Raw genomic sequence first — 23,624 nt, forward strand, 5'->3', positions numbered from 1 at the left:
GACAAAATAAAACAACCTCAGAGACAACCTTGAGAAGCCAAATCTGGGTGACATTCCACATGCCTTTTTCTCAGCAGCAAAGCCTGCTTATCAGCCCCACTCTTTTCTCTTTTGTGTATCATTGTTGCCTTTTTTTCTTAACTCGGAATGTCTCAGTGATTTGGCTTACGCTGCGGGGCCGCAAAGAGTTGAACCAGCAATGTTGCAGGAGCTGAAGTTGCAGCAGCGACGTAGGAGTGAGCCATGGAACCGGGTAAGAAAAGGGTAACCCTACGGGTACCTGCTACACCATCAAGTTTGAACTTTTGGATGTTCCAAACCAGTAACTCTAAGAGATGTGAAGGTCAGCGGATCGTCAGCTCTGAAGCATAATGACGGTATTTTAGTGCTTGATACTGTCTTAGCCTCTGTTTCTTCTAGGATAGGTCTCTACCTGGCATGTTTACCTCCACAGATCACTAATGGGGATTCCCATTATCTACACTTTCCTGCAGATAGCTCCTGAGGTAATGCTGGGCATGATCGGTACAAATACATCCTCCTGAAAAATAACTTATTTCTTAGAATGAGGTTAGTGTCATTTCAAATTGAGTAACAAAAGATGTGACCATCCGACTCACTGAACTACTGAATTCGCATTTGAAGTCTCAAAGATGGGTGATGATTTCTTTATAACTTCATGGGTTTTTGCACAAATCAAAGGATTTTGCCTCATCACCTACTGTGGGATTTCCCGGGCTGCCTGAGACCAGACATCCTCAGCCTCTTAGACCTTGGCAAAACTGACACGTGATGTGTGGAAGTCTTCCTAACATGAACAAGCATTTCAGTTCATTCTGAAAGGCCAAGATTACTACCGATTTGGGTTTGTTGGGGTTTTTTTTGGGGGGTTGGTGTGAAGGGACAACTGAAATGACGTTTTACATTCATTAGGGGAGCATTGTCAGAACACAATAGAAGAACAGACAAAACCCAGTCCAGATTCTGTGGTATTTCCTAAAGGGCTCCCTCTGGCACATGGCTATTCCCTGCCAATCCTTTTGTATTGTTTTTGATAATGAATAGAAGCTGAACAGATGATTGTTGCATTGTCCATTAAGTGATTCATTTACATTAAACTGCGCTCCAAAAGTAGGCTTTGGGTGGACTTTTTTAGTCACTTCAGTTATTTATTTATACAGTCTAATCACCATCTTTTAACTCTCCACTGTACATAATTATTTCCTGATTGCTTCAGCTAAATTACATGGGGTGTAGCTCCTCTGAAGTCAGTGGTCCAACAAGCCCTGACATAAGAAGCAGCATCTCTGCATTGTCAAAGATGCTTAATTTTGAATGGCCGCCTCTAGAAAACTCCCCCTGTTTAGGGACGGTGCTGAGGTTCTTGAGCATCTGTGGGTCCTTAGTCTCCTTGGTCCCTTTCTCCAAAGGCGAGTTACGAAGCACAAACTTTGCTGCATGAACCATCACAGTTCCACTGATTTCCTCATTAATTTCTCAACTCCGGCTGCATGTCTGCACCAAGGTTTCTTTATTAACCCAGGGCTTCCATTACAGTTTCACGCTTTTCTTACAGAGGTCAAAAGTTTTGGTTTGTTTTGTTTTGCAGGGTGTGACAGATGTTCTGTGCTTGAGGGCATATTGACAGTACTGCAGTTACAAGAACTTCAGTGTAAGAAGCTATTTAGCCTCAAATCCACATCCAGAACTGCAGGTTCACTAATTTGGATGTACTAATGACCCATACTGAAGGGCTTTTTGATGGTTGAAGAATATAAGGAAATCAACACTCTAGGCCTTTCCATCTCCCCTTGTCTGAGAAGTTGCGTGACTTTGCATTTGTTGAATAGTTGTAGTTACAGCCCAAAAGTCCCGATTTCCTAGTTATTCTCAGTTCCCCATTTGATGTACCACAAAGAGAGGTTCAGCGTGGGTTTTTGGTTCTGTCTGTGTCAAAAAGTAGAATCTGGGGCAAGGCAGCAAAATAGTGATGCAGAGAGGGGAAGGGAACGGTTCTAATACTGTTGAGTTGTTCATATAATATGGCCTAGGATTAAATCTCCCAGGGCAGAGCAAAGCAGCCTTTGCAGTCTTTTGGGACGTTTTCTCAGTCTCTTCTCCATCCAGTTAGAAATGAAATCACCAGTCCTGTGCCTAGATAGAAAAGAAAGAACAGAAGTTTGTTTTGAAGAGTTTCTATGCCTGTACCTGCCAAGATGAGGCAAGAAAGAGATTGACTCTTTGCAACCAGTTTCCGATCAACTCGTACGCCAAATGAACAGGGAGGACAAGTACGTTCCAGTACCACTGTAGCATTCCAGCTGCGAAAGACATTGCACTCCAGCTCTTTGCCATTCTCTGCTGCTCCAGCTACAGAGCCTGGGCAGAGGCTGCTGCAAGGCTACCTAAAGTTTAGGCTTCTGTGTGTGTTACGTTTCTGTTACCCTGCTTCAGAAACTGCCTTTGCCTGGTCTGTGATTAACTCTCCGCCCCTTAGGATCTCCCTGAGCTTTAGCTTTCTTTTGGGTTATATGGGATCTTCACAAACCCAGATGAAACTCAGCAGACGCGCAAACAAACCCAGCCCTCCCCCTGCATAAAGCCACAAAGTGTTGCTAGGGTTTCCCCTGCTGCCTTCCACTTTAACCCTCCAGCGTTGCTCTTCTTGTATTCTTGCTCTCCCAGGAGCCCACATCGCTCTGTGTTTAGTGGCAGGCGATGAAATCAAACCGTGCATTAGCAGCTCCATAATAGCTTTGCTCAGTGGAACCCAGCTTCCTTCATTAATCCAGAAAATGAGAGTTGTTTTCGTACATTTGAGAAGCTAATTATTTAAGTGCTGGGAATTAAGGCTCATCAGATACTGGAGACTGATTTTGGTTTTGCTTCCCAGGGGATGGACTGAGATGGAAGGAAGCTGGTTTTGCACAGGTGTGCAGAACGGTAACTCACCAGTACTCGGAGCAGGGAACAGTAGTGTGCAGATCCTTGTCTACCTTGAGCATAAAAGCCCTTCTCTTCATACATCCCTTTTCTTCCAGATATCATCCGATGATTCTTCCCATTCAAATAGATTTTTTTTTTTTGTCACCACTGATCAAATAACTCTATAGCTTTATTCTTTTCTGCCATGAAAAGATGTACCCCACTTGTGGTTGACCTAGACTGAATATTTTGCAATAAAACAATAACGCCTTGTCTCAGCTGGGTTTTTAGAGAGGGAAGACAGCTCACATCAGTTGTCCTTCTATAACCAATTCTCCTTCAGCCTTACCTTTGATCACCATACTCAGAGAGGGGTTTCAATAGACCGGCGGCTGTCTAACCTAGTGAGGGACCTTCCAGTGGCTTGGGAAACAGAAGATGAATTGGGTGAAAACCCCCCCATGTCTGTGGGAAACCACAGACCAGGACAGATCTGTTGTTATAAGCAAAGTTTTTACAACAGAATGACTTTCAACAGTAGATGGGTGCTTTTGACATTCTTCACAGAAACTCCATTGATGCTATTGCCAATCATGATATGCTAAAGAATGAGGATTTGGTTACGATAGTGTCACTGGATGGATCCACTCTTTCTTACAAGCAGCTTGCCAAGAACTAATTTTTCATTTTTACTGAGATAGCCAACGTCTTGTGTTGTCTTCGGAGACTAAGGGAGGGAACTTTTCTGTGTGTTCGGTTGAAGCCAGATGTTAAAGTATTGTCTGGATGTAATTGACTTGACAAATAGCAGGAGTGACATTTTAGCTCCATTTAAGTCAGTGGCAAAATTCCTGTTGAGTTCAACTGGGGCCAAGATTTCATCCTATGACTGCTGATGGGAAATCTAACAAACGATCTCCAGAAAAATAAGCGGAGGCGTTCTGTTTTTCCAGGACTTTTCAACCTATGGGCCGTGAACCCTTGGAATTCTGTGCAGTACTTTGAAGAGGTCTGCAAAAGATCACAATGACAAGGAAGCTTATTGTCAGTAGGTTTAAATTAGCTATACAAGGATCCATTATTCCAAGGGAAAACTTCAGGAGTCGATTACAAAATTCTAAGTCAACTCAATCCATTGTAATCCACCTGTCTTTGTACTCCTTGGACTAACAAGCATCCTTCTGGCAGGACCTGTGCAGCTGAACTAACCCTTTGTCATTGAATATTGTGGATTTAAGCAGCCAGTCTGTCCCCTGTATAGGACTGAGCCATGTGGAGACCTCTAATCTGGCACCTATTTACCAATGGATTGGGCTCAAAACAAAACCTTTGTTTTAGAGAAGCTGGTGTAACTGGGAGTACACAACCAATTCATTTTTGCAGCAAGGTCAGTAGTTTGTCCTACAGGCTGCGAGGTGTCTGAAGTATCTCAGATGAACTTTATTGGGAACTAAAGGCAATCAGCTTCAGGCAGAGTCATGCAACACACTCTATCTATGATATCTCCGGAGGTTTAAGCTCTGCGGTCAGACATAGAACCTGATGTGCTTTAAAGGCTTTGGATTAAGTAACGGCAGTACTACTTGGATGGAAGCTCATAATGCTTAGATGAAAAAAAAAAAAAGGCTTGAGCTAGCGGAAAAAAAAATCACTAAAGATTTAAATATAGCATAATTTTAAAATGTTAAAAGTGTTCTGTTTAGGGTTTTAAAATTTTTTCCATGTGGGTTTTGGTAAGCGAAGTTGTTCTGTAAGTTCTTTCCTGTTAAGATGGTGGGAGAATTTGTCTTCTTTAGAAAAAATGCGAGAGAGGTACTGAGGAATCTTTTTGTATCTACAGAATCTTTTTGGAATCTACATGTATTATGTATTGGTTTTTGCATGGAGAGTCCTTGTGCTGGCAGGAGCAAACAGAATCTTTGTGATGAGAACAAGACACCATAACTGGGCATAACACGTGCACACAGGCTGACTTCTCTGTGTCTCTTACTAGAAGATGAAATGAGGTTCGTATCTGGAGACCTGGGTCCAGGGGAAGCCAAAAAGGCTTCCACAATCCTACCACAGAATACCCAAGCCGTGCTTCTCTCCTCTTGATATGGAGGAGTGCCTACTTAGGAGCCTGCTTTGATTGCTCTACCAGAAGCTGGATAACACTTGAGGAGTGCTACTTTATGGTAACGTATTCCTGAGTTCCTTTTTCAGTTCTACCAAGCATGTGGAGAATTAAGAACTTTGCAAGCTATTCAGTCCTTGAGTTTCAAACCAGCAAGCAATGCAAGCTCCTCAATAGCCCCTTCAAATTCATTTTTGGAGCCAGGGTCTTCAGTCTAAGGGAAAGGTTCGTGTTTACCTGGGAACTAAATTGGACATGTTAACACATATCATGTGGAAAAGCATTCCCAAGTGATAAAGTAGCAGTTGATTCATGGCTATCCAGCAAATTCTAGAAGTGCCACCTTGGGATGACATGGATCGAGGATACGGTTACTTCGCTTTTCCATGTGAAGAACTCTCCTTCTTCCCAGCTGAGCTATCATGTAACATAGTAGATGGCTCTCTGGAGGAAGCGTTTGCTGCACATTTGCAGTATGTTTTAGCTACTATCAACATTTATATTCCATTGTCATTTGGGGGTAAGCTCTAATTAGCATAATTATCAATGTTTTAAAATTAAAAATTCCTCTAAGAGACATGGGAGGGATTAAAACTGTTTTCTGCCCCCAGAGGCAAATCCCAAGCTATCTGCTGCACCAAAAGGTTTTATTCTAGAAGCGTTCCCAAGCTATGCCCAAGAGTAAATTAAACACCAGCAAACTTGTAAACTCTCGTGTGTGTGTGTGTAGCAAGCAGGCCCTGATTTGACAATTACTATGTGACAAAATATTGTCGCTATTTTCCACTCCTGTTTTGTTTTGACTGCTGCTCTGTGCTGCTGTGTCACCTTTACTGTGTGGGCTGGAACAATCACAAGTGTTTGTAGAGTCTGAAGTTTTTATACTTCACAGGAAAGACTCTGGTGTCTTCACAAGATGGAGAACAAAGGCTTTAATGACAATGTCCCCTTCCAGAGGTTGCCTCAAGCTCCCCAAGTCAGGAGCTGACCTCAAAAAATCTCAAGAGCTATTTTTTCTGCATTATTTTAAAGCGGATTTTCGCGCTGGTTCTAAAATGATTCATTGACAGTGAGAACCTCCGGTTGGATTTCTGGCTTAATGAAGACTCCCCTTTATGGAGAATAAATGCCAGGAAAATCGTGGGGAAACGGAAAGGAATATCCTTACCTTGGAAATGTCCCCTAAGAGCTGATCTTTGAATTTCTGCATTCCTGCCTTTGGGGGGTGACAGTGGGGCTCAGCTCCCATTGATAGCAGGTTTGGTCAAGGATGGGTGTCCTGCATGTGCATTCCTCGCGTTGCAAAGAATGCTTCTCACGTCCTCAGCAGTGGATGGGCCATGAAACCTCAGGGAGCAGGAAGAGTTAAGTGTTGTAATTGTTCTTGAAATGGCCAGAGAGAAGAATTAGTATTTTTCCAAAGGTAATGTTTATTTGAGAGGGAAACACTAACAAACGCAGGTGTTTCTTAAAAGAAAACAATTGTGTTCATAAACTCACGGTGTTATTTCTGCAGAAGACAAACACCACCACACCCTACACTGAGTAAATATGGGAAGTCTGCAAGAGTGGCAGAGAAATCTCCATGAAGATTTCAGAATCTGCAGGGCTTTGAACACATGTATTGTCTTTTTGGTATCCTATTTTTTTAGAGAGATGGACTGAAATTTCATTGGCAGAAATTCTGTCTTTTATCTTTATCTCCTGTTTTTATGTGGTAGCCATGGAGAAAAGCCCGAGATTAGTAACAGTAGGTTGTTGCAGAATAAGAATAACTCTCTACTTGGTTTCAGACTGTAGTAATATCGGGGGGGTTGTTTAACTGGAAGATACTGAGATCACATAGAATAAATACTAAGTGCTGTTAGGCCATTAATCACCCATCTCATTGAGTTCTATCCACATTGAACTAAATGCTGGTGATCTTTAACTTCCATCTATTCTGAGGGATATTTAGGTGGCTTTCACAGGACAGAGGGTGGCTCTCTATGCCTACTGCTTTTGGAAACAATGGTTCGTTCTCCTGAAGGTCAATGTGTTTATACTTTTGCCCTGCTACGGATATCAGGGCACCCAGACCCTTGGAACTTGAGTCCATTTGGCTAATAATGAATGAAATGGGCCATATTCTGAAGCTGAGATGCCTCGAGTGCCACAAGAAAGCCAAATACAAAAATACTACTTTAACAGCAGCGTCTAGCAATCAGTTTCCAGATTCCCTGTGGAAGCCCGTAGTGAGAAAGTTTAGGGAAAGGAAGAAGGTGGTGAATCTTTTCTGAGTACCTAGGAAGAGACTGGATGTCTTTGGTGGTGACATGGGCTAAGAAAGTGGGACAATGGTAGGAACAAAGACACCACCCCTTGCTCTGGTTTGCTATTGGCAAGGCAGGCTATGGGTAGGATTAGCAAATGCCTGACCATAAAGTTTTAGTTTGCCAGATATCACTGATATCCATGCTGTCTGGTATATTACTTGATTTGCTTCCCCTCAGCATCTCAGCACGTAGCCTCATGCACGTTTTGCAACTTTTCTCTAGAAAACTATTTTGCATCTTATACAAACATGCAAACCAGAGCTCTTGCGGCATATTTAGGAAGAAAGGAATTTGCACTGCTTTTGCTGGGATGACAGAGACACATAGTGACACACAGAGATAATATCACATATAGATAATTTCTACCAGTCAGTGTGCTTTTCCAACATATATCTTGTTTCCAAATGATCACAGCTAATGTCCTGTTTTGATTCATGGTGATGGAAACTAGGCGTGGATGACGAGCTAATTTTAAGGCTACAGAGGAAAGGCAGATTGTCAGAGACCAGGGTCTGTCTGAAAACTGGCTTCTGAATTAAAACTAATCGGTAGCTTCCTTTGATGGCCCTTTTTGTATCTGGATAAGAAAAATACAAGAGAACTTGTTTGTGTTACTTCTCAATTTTAGCAGAAGATGTCAGAACACGATTGTGACTTATGTACATTTCTTTTGAGAAGATAAAAGAGTTGTTTGATTAGTAAATGTAAAAGATCCATGCTTTCCTGCCGGTTTTTCATTGATAAAGATCTGGTAGATGTTAAGATCAAGGTTATTAAAAACGGTTTTGGACATTTCTGAGGTGAAACACTCTTTTGAACATGTGTGCTGTAGATTTGGTGTTAAAATCAGAGTGATATTAGAGAGTATGGCTGATCATGGCACATAAGAAGTTTCTTTGGTATTGTCTTTGTGAAGATAGGACAAGCGTGTGGCATTTAGAGTACAGTTCTGTTACAACTGAAGTCAATAAGGAATATTAACATTGGCTTAGTGGAAGTAGAAAAGGATCATTGCCAAACGCATGAGGCTGTTTTTTAACATTGGGAGAGCCTTCTCAGATCTATGAAGGTTTCACTTTAGCTCAGTTATTACCATTTATTATAATACCTAATAACCCCCACTGATCCTCATTGGACAAAGGCAAAAACAAAAAAAAAGCTTAGGAGCTAGAACAAAATAAGAGGGAGATTTTGAGAGCAGCAGAGTTCAGGGTAATCATCAGGTAGACATTGGTATTGATATGTAAGTAGTTTAGTGAGCCTCAGCTTCCTTGCCCGCTCTGCAAGCAAAAGGTTCTAATCAGGGGTTCAAAGGAATGAGGAAGCTATGTAGGTATCATCAGGGAGCTTGTCCCAAGCATGGGAGAAAATGTAGCTTAATTGATTCATACTGTTTCTTGTGTTTATAAAAGAGCCATTCGGACTGCGGGGAATGACTGTCTTAGCAAGACATCCAGCCGTTCCCTGATGTGGGAAATGCTCAACACTGGGGTCATTAAACTGTATTCGTTAGCATCAGGAAGGTGTCACGTATGTGCAGGGGTCTGCTCACACAGAAAGGACAAGGGCTTAGAAGTCCTGTTGTGGTTCATAGTGTCTCTGATGCATTAGGGTGAGTGGGTGGTGTCAGAGCTGCAAGGCGCGAGTGACTGTGGCTGGCAGCATTGTGCTCTGGAGTCACGGGTAAAGATGTGTCCGAGGGGGACAGGTTAACATGTGGGAAGTATGTACAGCACCAGCTCTTGTTACCTTTTCAAGTAGAGGTGTAGGCTGCACGCTCGCTGTGATGACTTAATAGGTCTAATGATTATGCAGGGTCAAAGAGAGGGTATAGCCTCGCTCCACATTTCACACGGAATCTTCTGAAACTGCTTCTCTGGCGGTGCAACGAGCAGTCTCTGCCAGTTTGTGTAAACAGCGGGATAATCGGGACCTTTCCTGTTGAAGGCAAAGGTCTCTTGGCATCTTTTTTTTTTTCTCCTGTGGGGCAATTCTAGTTTTGTTGCTGGAGCTGTAATCCCCAAACTGTATGGAAGAGGGATTTTGCAGAGAGGCTGACAAGCAATATGAAGCAGACAGACGGAACGATCCGTGTTACCATTACAGGAGGTCACCCATGTGGCACACGGCACCACTGGCAGGACGGCGTGGCCTGCTGCTGCTTCACAGCCTGAGGGTATAAACTCAGGTCTTTCCCTAGCCGTGTATTCCCTACTCACTTTGCCACCAAACCTTATGGTTATACACGAATCATGAAAAAACTTCTCTTATACTACCAGATACCCTGCTTTATGTCTAAAATGGCAGCACCTCTAAATAAAACGGAAAGTGATTCTGTCCTCAGGTGATAGTTGCAATTGAGTTCTGCAAGTTGCAGCAGTCAGCCAGGGAGCTGGACAGGGCCTCATAAACGTCTGCCAGGTGAAGACTTCAAGGTTACAGCTCCTGAGAAGGAATGTAAATAGCACATATTGAAACACGGATTGATAAAATAACACAGTGGTAGTTAACCACTACCTTTCTTGTTGCACAGTCCTTGCAGGGCTTTCGTTAAGGACCTAGCCTCTGCAAAGCCTCCTGCCTCTCTTTTCACAAATCATGGCAGAATTCCTGTCCTCCTGCCTCACTCCACCGTTATGTGACCCTATAGCGTGTGTGGCGTAACAAGCCAAGAACAGATTCAAAATGTTTTTCACTGTCTTCTCATTTCCGTGTACAGCCATTTATACGGAAAAGCTGAAGTAATACCAGTTCTGGCAATATACTACTTTTGTTTCTTCCCTGTGGAAACTCCAGGAGAGCAGGATGGTGGTACAGAGGCACCATATATGGTCCTCGGGGCAAACCGGAGCGTGTCCCGGATCCTCTCCCCACACCCCAAGGACCGGCGAGGCCTGTTACACCCAGACCCGCCCCCGCAAAGCCGCACTCGGCTTTTTGAACCCGCGAACGGTAAAGGAGGGGGAAGGGCCTGCCTCTCCTATCGATTCTGTCCCGCGACACCGGAGCCCGCTGCGGGAGCCCTGAGCGGCGCCCAGGCCGCTAGCGGCCGCCCGGCGCGGAGGCCAAGGCTGGCAGAGAGGGCCCCTGCCAAGCAGAGAGAGGCAGGGGCGGGGAGGCAGCCCTGCCCCGGGGAGCGGCCCGGCCGCCGCCGCCCCTCTCCCCTCAGGAAATCACTGAGGGACCAGCGAAACAGCCGGGACCAGCGGATGTGACAGCAGCGCGGCCCCCACAGCGCAGGCCGCTGCTGGGAGCGGCCGCCCCCTCAGCCGGCCGTCGCCAATCCCCTCTCGCCTCGGGACATGACTGACGGCCGTTCTGACCAATCCAGCTGCAACACTCGCCAGGCAGTCCACGCCCCTTCTCTCCGTTGGCCTAATGTCCTGTCAATCGGCCGAGCCCTTCCCGCCCCTTTCCGGCAGGGGGAAACGCTAGGTAGGAAGGGTGGAGGGGGGAGAAGAAAGGGAGAGAAACCAATGAGACGCTAGAGAAGGCCCCCTCGGCGGCGGAGTGACAGGCGGCTGAACCAATCGCCACGCTTCTTCGCCCTCCGGCTCCCTCCCTCGAGGGTGGCGGGGCAGAGGGGGCGCACCTACCGCCCCTTCCCCGTTGGTCTGTCCCACTCCGGGCCTGGCGGGCTAGGTTGAGTTAGCGGCTCGGACCATCGCACAGGGCGGGCGGAGGGGGGTGCGGGCGAGGAGGAGGAGGAGGAAGGAGACGACGAAGGAGGCGGGGGGGGTGGTGGGGGCGGTTTAAAGAGACAAGAGCCGAGCGGGGCGGCCGGCTGGGGGAGCAGGAGCGGCGGCGGGCGGAGACTCGCCCCCTTCCCCACACACGCTCGCTCACACCGCGGCCAGGGTCGCCGCCGCCAGCGCCCCCTCCTCGCCCGCCCCTTCCCCCTCCGCCCGCCGCTTCCACAGCGGCCTCTATGAGGTAGAAGGGAGCGGCGGCCACTCCGGGGGCGGCAGCGGCCGCTACAGCCGCCTCCTCCTCCTCGCCTCAGAGAGCCCCATCTTTGTGTGTGAGGGAGAAGGGCGGGCGGGAGGGAGGGAGTGCGCGCTGCCCGCCCGCCGCCGCCGCCGCGCTTTGTTCGGAGCCGGGGGGCCGTGGCGGCGCGGAGCCCCGGCTCTATGTGCCAGCCGCTCCCCGCGCCCCCACAGCAGCCGGCGGGGGCGGCGGAGGCCGCGGGGCAGGCGGCGGCCTGAGGGGCCGGAGCCCCTGAGGGCGGGTGCGCGGCGGCGGCGGCGGGGGGGCGGCGGGGGGGGGCGTGAGGCCGCCCCGGCCCGTGTCGGTGCGGTTGCTGCGGAGGGGGGGGAAGGGGCCGGCTCGCTGCCCGCCGGCCCGGCCCGTCTGCGGGCGGATTGATGTGGGGGGGGTCTGACATGAGTCCGCCGGCGGCCGGGTGCTGCCATGTGACCGGCTTCAAGGTGGAGAACTGGAAGCAGAACCTGCGGGCCATTTACCAGTGCTTCGTGTGGAGCGGCTCGGCCGAAACCAGGAAGCGCAAGGTACCGGGGGCGGCTCGCATCCACCCCCCTTCCCTTCTTCCCTTCCCTCCCTCCCTCCCTCCACCGGCCCAGCCGCTCACACGCACTCCGCCGCCTCGGCCTGCCCGCGGGCGCGGGGAGGGGACGGGTCCCCCCCTCCGGCCTCCCCTCCCTCCCCGTGGGGCAGGTGGGCCCGAGCCTCCCCCGCCCCGCCGGCCGCGAAGGGCCCCGGGCTCCGGCATGCGGTGGTGGGGGGGAGGGAGGAGGAAGCGGTCGGTGCCTCCGGGGTTGGGAGGTGGCGTGGGGGGCGTCCCGGGGATGGAGGACCCCACCAGGCCTCCCTCTCCGCCACCTGCCCCGGCGGCGGCGGGGACGGCTTTCCGCAGCGGGGCTGTTCCGCAGCGCCTCCTCCTCCGGGAGGTGCGGGAGGCAGCGAGGGCTTCCCGGAATACGGCGGCGGGGGAGGGGAGGCCCGGGGCAACGGGCAGGTCCGGCCTGCGGCCGAGCTTTGTGGCGGCGGGGAGCCCCGGGGGCTGCGGCGGGGCCGGCCGGGGCAGGGCGGCGTGTGCGTGGGGAAGGCGGGCAGGCACAATGGCTGCGGGGAAGCGAACTGGGGGTGGTGGTGGGTGCTGCTTAATATTTATATTTTTTTTTCCCTTAAAAGAAAAAAAAAAAAGGCTGCTCGTCTTCATAATCCGCTTGGAAAAGGGGATTCCTGGTGTAGTAGGGCGGGGGGGGGGGGAGAGACTGACCCAGTGTGGAGTAGGCGAAGGGGAGAGGGGAGTTTGTGTTAGTGCTTGGGGCAGGCAAACACCAGGAAAAATCCTTCTTCATGAGGCAAAACAGCACTTTTCCCCACCTATCTTCCCAAATTACATCCCTGTCCACACTGCAGGTTGCTGGAGGGCTTCTCTCTTAACTATGCAACTAATTACTGTTTTTCCCTAGAATCAACTAGTTTGGTTTTTTTTTTTTTTTTTTTTTACTTCGAAGTGACTTGGCAAATTTCTATCAGTCATCATATTCGTGGATGAGGAGGGGAGCGCAACAGCTCCATGTAGGAAAACTTGGGTTTTGGGACAGCACAGATTGTGTTGAAGTGACCCATTGAAAACTTCCTGATCCCAGTTGCTTTGCATTAAGCTGCTCAGCTTATTATTGATAATAGAACTGGAGTAAGAAGGATGTACTTCAAGGATGAGGTGGCTAACCGTTTTTCTGTGTTCAGTGTATGTTCTCAGGACAAGCCAATTTTCCAGTTTTTTTACTCAAAGAGGAAAAAATCTCAGAAGAAGCATATTTTAAATGTATTAGTTACTTGATAGGCCTGCAAAATACATCCAAACTTGTTTTCACCATTTATAATCCCCTACAAGTCAATATTATGAAGTATATTAGTCAAAATCTGGTTTTATTTAGTGTGTCAAAATACAAATCGGTATTTTATACCAATACTTGTAGCTTAAATGGAGGAAAAAATTATACGTGTGCTGCGGAAGAAAAAAATGACCACTGAGGTAGGAAGGTGTCTTAGACAGATATGAATCAAGTGTTAGGTGGAAGAATGAAGATAAAATTTCATCAGCAAAATTAATGCTTTAGCTTCTCCCCCCCCCCAGCATGGAGCATCCTTTGTAACCTGCGTACTATTTGTACGCTGGAACAGTTTGGATTTTTTCTTCTGAAATCTAATGGTAGTGATGTGTTCACCATGCTTGAAAAACAGCTGGAAATAAATAATATTCCATTGTAATCAATCTGTTCTTACTTCCTGTTGGCACAGCCAGGCTCGTAAAGCAGACCAGGATTGTTTCAAAATTATCTATCATCTCATGGAAAACATTGGTTTTCCAAATACATGCTAAAAATGTTGTTTTTCCCCCCATTTTTTTAAGCAGGTTACTGGTCTGAAAATAGTTGGACTCCTGAATTCAGCCAACCTGAAATGATCGCATATAGGGAGTACATATTCGCATATAGGGAAACATTTTGGGTAGCTGAATTTGGGATTCAATTCCCAGTCTATAATCATAAAGATTGAAGAAAGTATGTGGACAACAGTAATGGCACTTACCTCTCCTGCATATAGATGTGAGACCTTCTTCCATGGAATTTTTCTTTACTGAAATTCTGTGTCCGTATGTATACCTTACAGTTTTACATGTAAGAATTGATAAATGGCATTTTCTGTTTGGAGGCATGTTTATAGTCTAGTAACTAGAAAACAATCCTTTGTCTTTTAATATTTTATATATACATATATTATGTATGTATATAGTTTAGGCGCATAGCTCAGACTGCTTAAGAGTACCTATTTATTGGTGAGGATTCTTGTTCTTAACCCTGATCAAAATGATGAGGTCAAAGTAAAGGTTTGGTAAAAGGTGATGTTCTTTTCTCTTGCAAAATCAAGGAGAATCACATAATTAATTTATCACAGAAAACATTAGACATATGTAGTTGATAGTTAATGGGAAGCATTGGTCAATTTAACTTTTAGTCAGATGAACCTAGCTGTAAAAAAAAAAAACATCTGGGCTGTCTGGTCATAAATTGTTAGGTTTCTAGAATGGTAATGTACTACCCCTCCTAAGGCTGTCTTAAAAATCTAGATAGCAATGGGAACTGCAGGGGGCAGAAAGTGTCCGTTCCTCCTGCTTTACTTACACTGCCTACTGCATTATGCTTTGGAAGACCATTTTAACGCTGCTTGCTGTTTGCTGTTCATTTTTAATACGTACCTTTTCTGTGAATAAGCTTTTATGAGCTTCACCTCTCAGTTCAGTATGCTTTACAGCCAGCGTTTTGAATAGAATAGCTGTAAAGCACAGTTTACAATTGGAAAGCTATTTCCTGGATGTGTATTTGAATCCCCAGTCAGAAGCAAGAGGTAGTTATGTGTGTATCTTTGTAGATACCGGAATTCTGGTGAAGGTTGTAGGAGTACCTTTGCTTCTGAAGCGTTGTCTACGCCAGGATTGGAGCTGTCGTCATGATGCGTTATTGTATCTGCGTGAAGGCTGTCGCTTGCCTCACATCGCTGCATCTTAGCCAAAGTAGTAAAGTGCAGCAGTCGTAGCACACATTGTTCTAGGCAAAGGCTTTGCCATGGTGTAAATGATAGGAAAGCCCAAGCGAAGACAAAACCTGGCCATCGCACTGTTTGTAGAGTGGAACTGGAAAAGGGGTGGAGGAAGAAATCTGAAGAATGACTCTTGAAATTGTAATCATTATGATTAAAAGTTGCAACTACATTTCAGGGCTTAAGTTGCGTGTAAAGTGGTACAAAATTAAGGTTGGCTGTCTTGGCTTTAGGACTTTGGCCTGTAACTTGATTTTTTAATTTGTGATAGTTAGAATCTGTTTAATAAGCTGATGGCAAAGCTCATGTTTCTGTAGGTCATGGACTTTACCTTGAATATTTTGATGTGGAAATTACCTCACACTTAACTAAGTAACACTGTATAAGAGGTCCTTAAATTTGACACTGCTACCTCCCATTCAGGAATTATGGAACAGGCAGAGGCTGCTAAAAAGACTTACTGCCAGCCCTTTGTGTCAGCTTTTTCCATTTTTCTGTAGGGTTGCACGTCAAATGCTTTGCTTACTCCTTTAGAATTACAGATGAGAAAAATCTGTCTTTCAGTGCTGAATGTAGTTTTTGGTCCCCATCAGTGAACGATTAGACGTGTAGATGCATCTCTGTATCTAGGAGTTGGTAAGTAATGGTTTCAGTGCTTGAAGGGCAGCTGAATTTGCAATTAAATTCTGTCTTACTGCACTAAACACCTTAGAGGAAGACTGTCTTTCTCGTTTTGAATTGTTCTTTTTATCACTGCTCTGAAACTGTTCTCGATGATAAAAGTAAACTGCTCATCATGACCACAGGCATGATATGCAGAAGGTCCTATCTGGAATTTCAGAATGTTTGTTCTGTGCTTCTGCCAATAGATCAAAGAATAATTGCCTGTCAGGGGTTGTACACTCTCATTGACAGCGGGTGCATTCTAGCATATTTCTTCCTGTTTGAGAGCTATTGTTTTTTCCATTATTCTCTCTTTATGTGGACCCTTTAGACTGATAGATGCTTTCAGATATGAAGAAACGTTTTCTTTTATAGGTGATGACCTTTCCACAGGTATCCTTCTCCCTACGCACTTGCGACTTCAGTCCTTCGTTCCTTCTAATGTTTGACAGATAATTGATTTGTAGATGCTTAAAACTGAAATGACTTTGGTTCATTTCCTGACTTCCAAAGTAGAAAAAGCATAGTAGCTTAGCAAATATATGCCATGTCATGCTTTCAGTAGCAAGTGTTGTGCTTCACAGTTTAAATCAACGAGTTAAGTTCTTGCTAAAATGACCTTGCAGTTGCAGGGTAAGCTAATGGTGGAACTTTTCATCGCGTGCCTGTTGAGACTTGCTTGCTCACTTGCTTTCTCCCTTACAGCCTTGCCCCATATACCTGTCCAGGAACAGGGAAGTGTTGCTTAGGCGATTTGCTTTGTGCCATAACAGATGGGCAAGGAACCTTACCAGGCTGTGCTGCCTTCTCAGGCTCGGTGTTTTGATTGCTTAAATTAATAAGGAAATCTTAGCTTGTTTTTCTTTAACGTTTTTAGCATATGCACCAAACTTCTGGATTACAAATCCTGTGGAGAATTTGACAGAGGAGTCCAGGATTCAAGAAGCATGTCTCTTTTTCAGCTGCATACTCTGCTTTGGCTGCCTGTGTGAGCTGTCTGATTCACTCAGGAGGGATGTTCTTCTTTGCCGTGTGTTGTGGGGACTGCCTTCTTCCTGAAACCCTGTAAGAAGTGTCAAAATCAACTGCAAGCTGCATTGTTCAGGAGGTCTCCAGTTTCATAACTGAACAATCTTCCTTAGCTCTTAACCTCTAAGGAGTAGAAAGGTCCTTAGACCTGCTGAAGGTAATGTTCTCTTTCCTCTTGGTGTGAAGACACGATCTTTGGTGTGCAATATCCAGACATGAGACTTTAGCTTCATACATAATGGAGCTTTTCATATGTGGGAGAAGCCAGATTGAAAATGCTCCACTGAGCTTATGTCTTTGGTGCCGAAGAAGAATATAAGGCCCTCCTCTTCCTAGTGGTGTTAATGCCTATTTTGTATCCTCTGCCATGTTTTTTGAAATAAATGGTTGGTTTCTGGGCCAAAGGTTAGGAATTAATCTTGTGCCGTGAACTCTGGCGGTGCATGGCAATTCTTGAGTTGTGGGATCAGAACCATCAGGATTTACCGGAACACTTGCTTGTGTCTCTCTCTCAGGGCAATGCTTACAGTCTGATGCAGAGGTTACGCAGATCTCTGTCATTGAAGCTGACTCATGAATTGTAGTTGTGTTGGAACCATTTCTTTCTCTATTTTTTTAATATGGATGGAGAGACAAACAAGCACAGTAAATGCAGTTTTTCCTGTACTTTCATTTGTTCCCTGTTGCAGAGAAAGGAGATGGATCTGGACAAGCTGACAAAGGGAAAAAAAATAAGGGATATGCTGGACAAGAAGGCTTTTTTTTTTCTGTAGTCTTATCAGCAGTGAAGGTTTGCTTAACAGCAAGGCTGTATGTTGGCAGCAATTGTAGCATGTCTTTAATTTTGTCTGCAGTCAACGATCTTATTTGCTTGACGTTGAAAATGTTGAAAGCTTTCAAACTAGAAGGAGAGCTTGTAGTGTGAAGGTGAGCAGAGTGGAATGGCTTTGTTTGATTTGTTGGGCTATCTGTTGAGCTTTATTTTAAGCCATCAAAGCTTTAAACCCCAAACAAAGGTTAGCTGATATCCTCATTTTTGTTTCAGGCCTTAATCTGTAGCGTTAACATGAAACCAGAGCTGCAAATCAGTTCCAAACCTTCTACTCTTCTTCTTTCATTTGAGGATTTTCTGTCTTAGTAACTGGAGTAACAAATCAACGGGTGAATGCTGCTGGCTGATAGCGGAAGTTGCCTGCTTGTGAATCGCTGACTCCCCTGCTCCTGACTTACTACTACTTGAGTCTGAGCAAAAAAAAAAAAAAAGTTTGTTTTCTTTTGGGACAGACTTTGGAGGTCCTGCTTCATAACAAATATTACTGCAACTCTTCGTTTGATTCCCAACGGTGGCGGTAGTGGCTGGTTTGTTTTAAACCAGAGAAAGATTAACAAGGTTTAAAAGCTTTTGTTTCTCATGTTAAACCTAGCACCCATGATGTTTCTTTTTTATGTGTGATTGACTTTGCACTATGGTTTCTTGATGTCTTTTTCCTGGTAGATGTAGGACTTTTTTACTGGCTATACCTTTCCATTTCATTTGGCTGATAGCTACTTGAAAAGGTTGGGTTTGGGTTTTCTAATTCTTGTGTTCCCATGGTTCTCCATGTATTTATAATGTGTCTGTAGCGTGTGGTAGCATCTAAGGTGGGGAGATATGTATATACATACTCTTGCTTATATGTCCATCGCAGTGGCATCACAATAAAAGCAATCTGAAGCTAACCTGTATGCATTTTTCTGGATTTACTAGAACTATATTTTAAAGTAATCTTTTCTCTTTAACCGTGCGAAGAACCGGTGTTGTTAGAGCCTTTCTAGACTTGGACAGAAGGAGCTGCCTAGAGCACCTCTCTCCAGTCTCTTGTTAACCTATGGGCAATGGAGCTAAGTGAGTGAAATGCTATGGTGACGTTACGGTTTATTATGTTATCCTGGACTGTGTTGTCAGCAAGCAGTGCTGAAGCGTAGGGAGAGCCATATGTTATCCGAGAGGCCTGAATTGGGAACCTTTTCTTAGCAGAAGCAGTTCTAGAAGCTGATAGATCTGTTCTGACTGGATGAAAGCTCTGTCTTGGTAGTTGTATTCTTTTACGTATTGATTTGGCAGTCCTTTATGTACACTCTGCTTAATTCAAGATAAGAACTTTGCTGCATTAGCTAGTAACGTAATCAATGTTGTAAGGAGTTCTCATTGCAAAATTAACCTGCATTCTGTTTGGTTTAAACCACGTTTTTTTTCCGTGTTAATACGACATGCATAGCAGCTCCAGAATGATCTGTGATTTACTTTAGTGCTAGGACAGCTTCCACCACGTTGATCTCTCTCACTTAAGAAAAAGAATCATTTTATCTATTTTAAGACCTATTTGAGGATCAGTAAAGTGAACTGTTACCAGACACCAGTCGACTCAAAGTAACCTGATAGTCACTTTTTATCAGTTGGTAACTGATTAGCAGTAAGGGTCTGTCTTGTCACATTCTTTTGTGTGTGAAATACAGCAAATACTCGACTTTTTTTTTAGTCCTCTACTTAACGTGGAATGCTACTCAAGTTTTGTGGTTTTGGGTTTTTTTAAAAACCTCTTGGTTATATGTAGCACTATTTTAAAATGCCTTTTTTTTTTTTTTTGTCTCTGCTGGTTTTCCAAGTTGGTAAAGAGAAGTTTTTCCCCCAAGTTGGTAAAGATAACTTCCCCTCCTTCTTTCTTTCCTGTGTTTAATGGAGCTTGAAATTAACATGGCTCTTTTTGTCTACCTTTTGCGTACTATCACTGGTGAGGTCAGCATATCCCTGGGAAATAGTTCTGTGAAGGTCTACAGTGTGCTAAACTTGTCATTGAATAAAGAAATTGGGTGTTAGACAAGGTGAAACTCTAAAAAGTGGACATGGTAACAAAAGTTGTTTTCAACACACTTGAAAAAAATGCAGCATCTTTTTAGCATAAATACCAGGGCTAGTGCAAGTTCTTATGTCCTGTAACAAATTCTGACATTAAACATGTCAAATACATTAAGTATCCTCTTATTAAAGTAGGGAGAAGCAGCTCACTAGATATGATGCTGCCTTAGTAAGTCTGAAAAGAGAACCCAGGTTCAACTATGTTTACGTGGTCTTGGTCTTGTTCTTATACCATGCTGATTTTGCAACATGACAGTTGGCTTGCACACACAGCCAAGCTCTTCTGCACATACGTGTAAGATGTAAAAAATATAACTAGTCATAAATTTAATGACTTGTATTTATGTAGAATTCAATTGTAGAGATGATTAATCTACATTACAGTTAAGAGATTATTAGAATATCTCTGCTTTTTCATTAGCGTCTTAATCTGGAGTTCTATGTTGTAACTCTTGCACTAGTATACTAAACCAAGTTGTTGTCATCCATATATATATGTTAGTCCACAATTTAAAAATTAGTATATATAAATATGAAAAGTGTAAATTACAAAATAATAACTTAATTATTGCCTAAATGCGTGGAAGACCCTGTAGTATTTGAGTATAGTTAAGTGATGGGATGATAGAGTATCAAACACCAGTGTGGCACTGATGGCAATGAGTTCCATTTGTGGTGATTGTCTCACTTGTCACTCAGAAGTTCAAGCATCCAAGTGGCCTTTAAAATAGGATTTGTCTTTAGATTCATCTTACTGAATTTACTGCCACAGCTTTTATATGTATGTTCTGCTTCTGTTTTTAAAGGGCTTTTGTTTTGCATAACGTACAGACTTGAATTCTGTTACTTCAGTGTGTTTCACAAGGAGTGAAAACAGCAACTATAATCTTTATTTTTGCCTTTTCTCACCCACCCTCCCAATAATTTCTGTTTAAAAAAAGAAAAGAGGAGGAATCTTTCCCCTCCTTGTGTCTCTGAATCACCTAATGTTATTTCACAAAGTTTGTCTAATTATAATTTGGGCTTCTGTCTGGTGCATTCAGGCTTGTTAGTGCATGCAAGTCAGATTTTAAGAGACATTCTTTAGAATATGCTGGGTAAATAAAGGTAAGATTTATTGCACAACAGATGTATGACAACTTCATAAGTGAAGACAGCTGAGATAGCTGACTGATTTCAGTACCTTATTTATGTTAGGTGAGGTTTTGTAACCTTGTGCCCTCCAGTGACAAATGCAAAATTTGCCTTAAGGTTTTATGTTTTTCTTTGCTGTGCTTCATTATCTTCATATTACTGCCCAGTATTGCTCTTAAACTGGATCTCTGTCCTGCTTGGCAGCTAGTGACCAGGGTGAAATTCTCATATAATCTTTTTTTCTGTACATTGCTGACTTCTGTCATGCTCTCATAGCAAGCATCCCCCCTGCCCAGAAAAAAAAAAAAAGCTTGTTATTGGATATCTTTATGTGAATGGTTAACACTCCATTCTTTGGTCATTCATGACTGCGTTTTGTGGTGTTTGTTGTGGGATGATCTTAACAGTGATGTGGAGAACAGAATGAGGAAAGCAGTGAAAATGGTTTCAAGAGTTATTGCAGTTATGCACATGAAGAGGAACGGGGCTCTCCTCTGTCATTATGAGGCTGTTCCCTAAGGAAGTTGATCTTATACTTTGTCCAGTATTACTTTATATTACTGCTCTTAGTGATATGTTTTCTTGTCACACAGTAATTCTGCTTGTTAAAACTTCTCTTGGTCTGTAAATTCCAGAGTTGCCCCAATAAATTCAATCTCTTTTCATCCCTGTTTGTAGTTTTTCTGCATTGATTCACTTACCAGAATTGAATCAAACTTGCATATGCAGAAGAGTGGCTCTCAACTGCTTGTTTGCTAATTGGAGGGATCTAAATCACAAAGTGCAATGGAGGGGTACCGAAGTTCGTATTATATGGAGTATGTCACTTATATCTGTGAGATAGGGCCAAGTGTGAAAATGAAAAATATACATGGAGCATTAGAGAAATTGCTTTATGACGCTAAGTAAATCTTTGGTCATCCCTGTGTGCAAGTATTTTACAACAAGGAAACTTGAGGGGAGAGATCCTGGTATGTCTGAGGTCACAGGGACATCTCGTAATTGGAATGCAAGTGTTCAGGCCCTTATTGAAAGACTTCGGGCAGTAGGAGGTGAAGTTTTTCTTTTCCTGTCTCAGGCTGTGTACTGCAAAAGTCTGACTGTATAAAACCGGAATGCCAGTTTAGTGGTAACCTGAAGAATTACTTTATTATAGCAATTCTTTATAAAAAAGGCAATTTAATTCTATGAGCACATCGTACCTGTAGCTTGAAACTGTTTTGCAGACAAGTTGTTTTAAGCATTGGTAAAAAGAATGCAAGAAAGCAGCATTAAGGAGAAGGCGGCAAGTTAGCAAATCTGACATTTTAATTTAAAAGCTAGTTATATATGTGGGTAGTAGTGAGACGCAAGTATGTGGTGGAATTGGCAAATGGTCTGGATGCCAGACAGGGCAATATTTGATTTACCAGAGGAGAGCAAGAGATGTGAAATTTGGACTTTTCTGTGCATCATCACCAAAGACCAGTGAGTGGGGAATGTGAAATCCTGCTCTTTAGCTGTGGGTGTATGCGTGTCTTTCCTTAACAGTCTAAGGAATGACCAGCTCTTGGCTGCACGTTCTTGCTGTCATACCATTTGCTGCATCGTGTTGGTGCGATTGTGCTGTGAACTGGAAAGAACGGATAAGGATGAAAAAAAATTTTTTTTTCTCCTCTTAATAATATTTCAGCTGAATTGTCTGTATGTTTGTGTCAACGTAGGGTTGAACAAACAGCTGTAGTGTTGGTCCCTCAAGGGAAGGAGTGCTTGGGTGATGGGAGAGGACCCGAGCGGTGACTCTTGGAGGCTGCCTATGGCAGTTTGAGTCACAATTGCTGCCGTCCCCTGGACTGGGACAGTGACAGATTGGCTGTGTTTGAATGTTCTCCACGTACTACTGGTTTCTTCTGTAAAGTGGGGCTAATACTAACTTCATTCCGTAAAGTGACCTCTATTGCAGGCTTTCACAGAGGTACCAGTGTGTGCTGAGTCTTGATACATGAGCCTTGTCTTATGTTTACAGTCATTAGAACTTATTCCTGTATGCAAATAACTTGCTTCTACTCAGACTTCCTTGTGAAAAATAAATGAACCAGGGAGTGTAGAATGCCTGTAATCTGTGATCAGCTATTACAGAAAATCCACTTTTCATACTGCATTTAATTTAATGAAATGAATAGTGTTCTTCTAAGTAATCAAGTTACGAGCCACTTGTTTCCCTCTTGAAACAGGCCTGTCTCTAAGTTCAGATTTCTGTCTTTTATAATCAAACTCTGTTAAGATGTTTTAACTTCTTTTTTTGGTTAGTTTAAAGCATCTGGTCCACGGGGCATGTGGATAGATCACGCACACGAGGATGATGGGATAATGGGATTGTAAATTAGCTCTTTATGGTACCGGTTTTCCTCTGGCCTACTCCCTTGTGTAGTCTAGAGCAGCCCCAAGGCTGTTCTGAGCTGTGCCAGCTGGCTGTAGCCCTGCGGGACTGGTGTGCCAGATGGAGATGGCAGGAGAATAGCAGCACTCCAGTAAAACCCTGAAATGCTGCCTCCGGTTGAGTAGAGGTGCTAGCGCTGCAACTCCATCCTCGGGCGTGTGGTCGTGCTGGTGCTCAGTTACTCGTGTACTGGTGCAGCCATGGGAAGGACTGGACTGGGGGTATGTGGGTGTCTCTTGAGGAGATGCATAATGCAGGATTCAACTTTTGAAACACTTTTGAGTGTGTTAGTGTCTGCTTTTTCCTAGTTTTATGCTTCTGTACTATGTCTATGAAATATTAAATTCCATCAGATTAAAAAAATTTATCTACCTTAATATTGAGAGTGTGGTGTTTCCTGATGTGTTATCCTGTTTTTTTTCCTGACTACTGAAAAATGCTGTTGTCTGTAAGCTATCCAGACAAGAAAAAGCTTGTTGATGGTTTTCCCATTTTTTTAATTAAAACAAAGTAAAACCCCGAACCCTTCATTTTACTTCCTGAGAATGACAACTTTAA

The 23,624-nt window shown here is 44.1% G+C and overlaps 2 protein-coding genes across 5 annotated transcripts in view; both read left to right on the top strand.

The window, feature by feature from the left end:
• Positions 1-9,134, top strand: part of LOC128913487 (uncharacterized) — a 16,783-nt gene extending 7,649 nt beyond the window's left edge. Inside the window, exons 3-4 of the mRNA XM_054211138.1 lie at positions 157-253; positions 4,766-9,134. Of these exons, the coding sequence (XP_054067113.1) occupies positions 157-253; positions 4,766-4,879 (211 nt within the window). The 3' untranslated portion in view covers positions 4,880-9,134. The remainder of the gene's footprint in view (positions 1-156; positions 254-4,765) is intronic.
• A 2,492-nt stretch (positions 9,135-11,626) lies between these two features.
• The window catches only part of USP22 (ubiquitin specific peptidase 22), a 112,687-nt gene continuing 100,689 nt past the window's right edge, over positions 11,627-23,624 (top strand). For all 4 annotated transcript variants that reach the window (XM_054211125.1, XM_054211128.1, XM_054211126.1 and 1 more), the window contains exon 1: positions 11,627-11,864. In XM_054211125.1, coding sequence (XP_054067100.1) covers positions 11,721-11,864 — 144 coding nt within the window. In that variant the 5' untranslated portion in view covers positions 11,627-11,720. The remainder of the gene's footprint in view (positions 11,865-23,624) is intronic.

This window comes from Rissa tridactyla, chromosome 8 (genome assembly GCF_028500815.1).
Source record: "Rissa tridactyla isolate bRisTri1 chromosome 8, bRisTri1.patW.cur.20221130, whole genome shotgun sequence".
In the NCBI taxonomy this organism is placed as follows: Eukaryota; Metazoa; Chordata; class Aves; order Charadriiformes; family Laridae; genus Rissa; species Rissa tridactyla.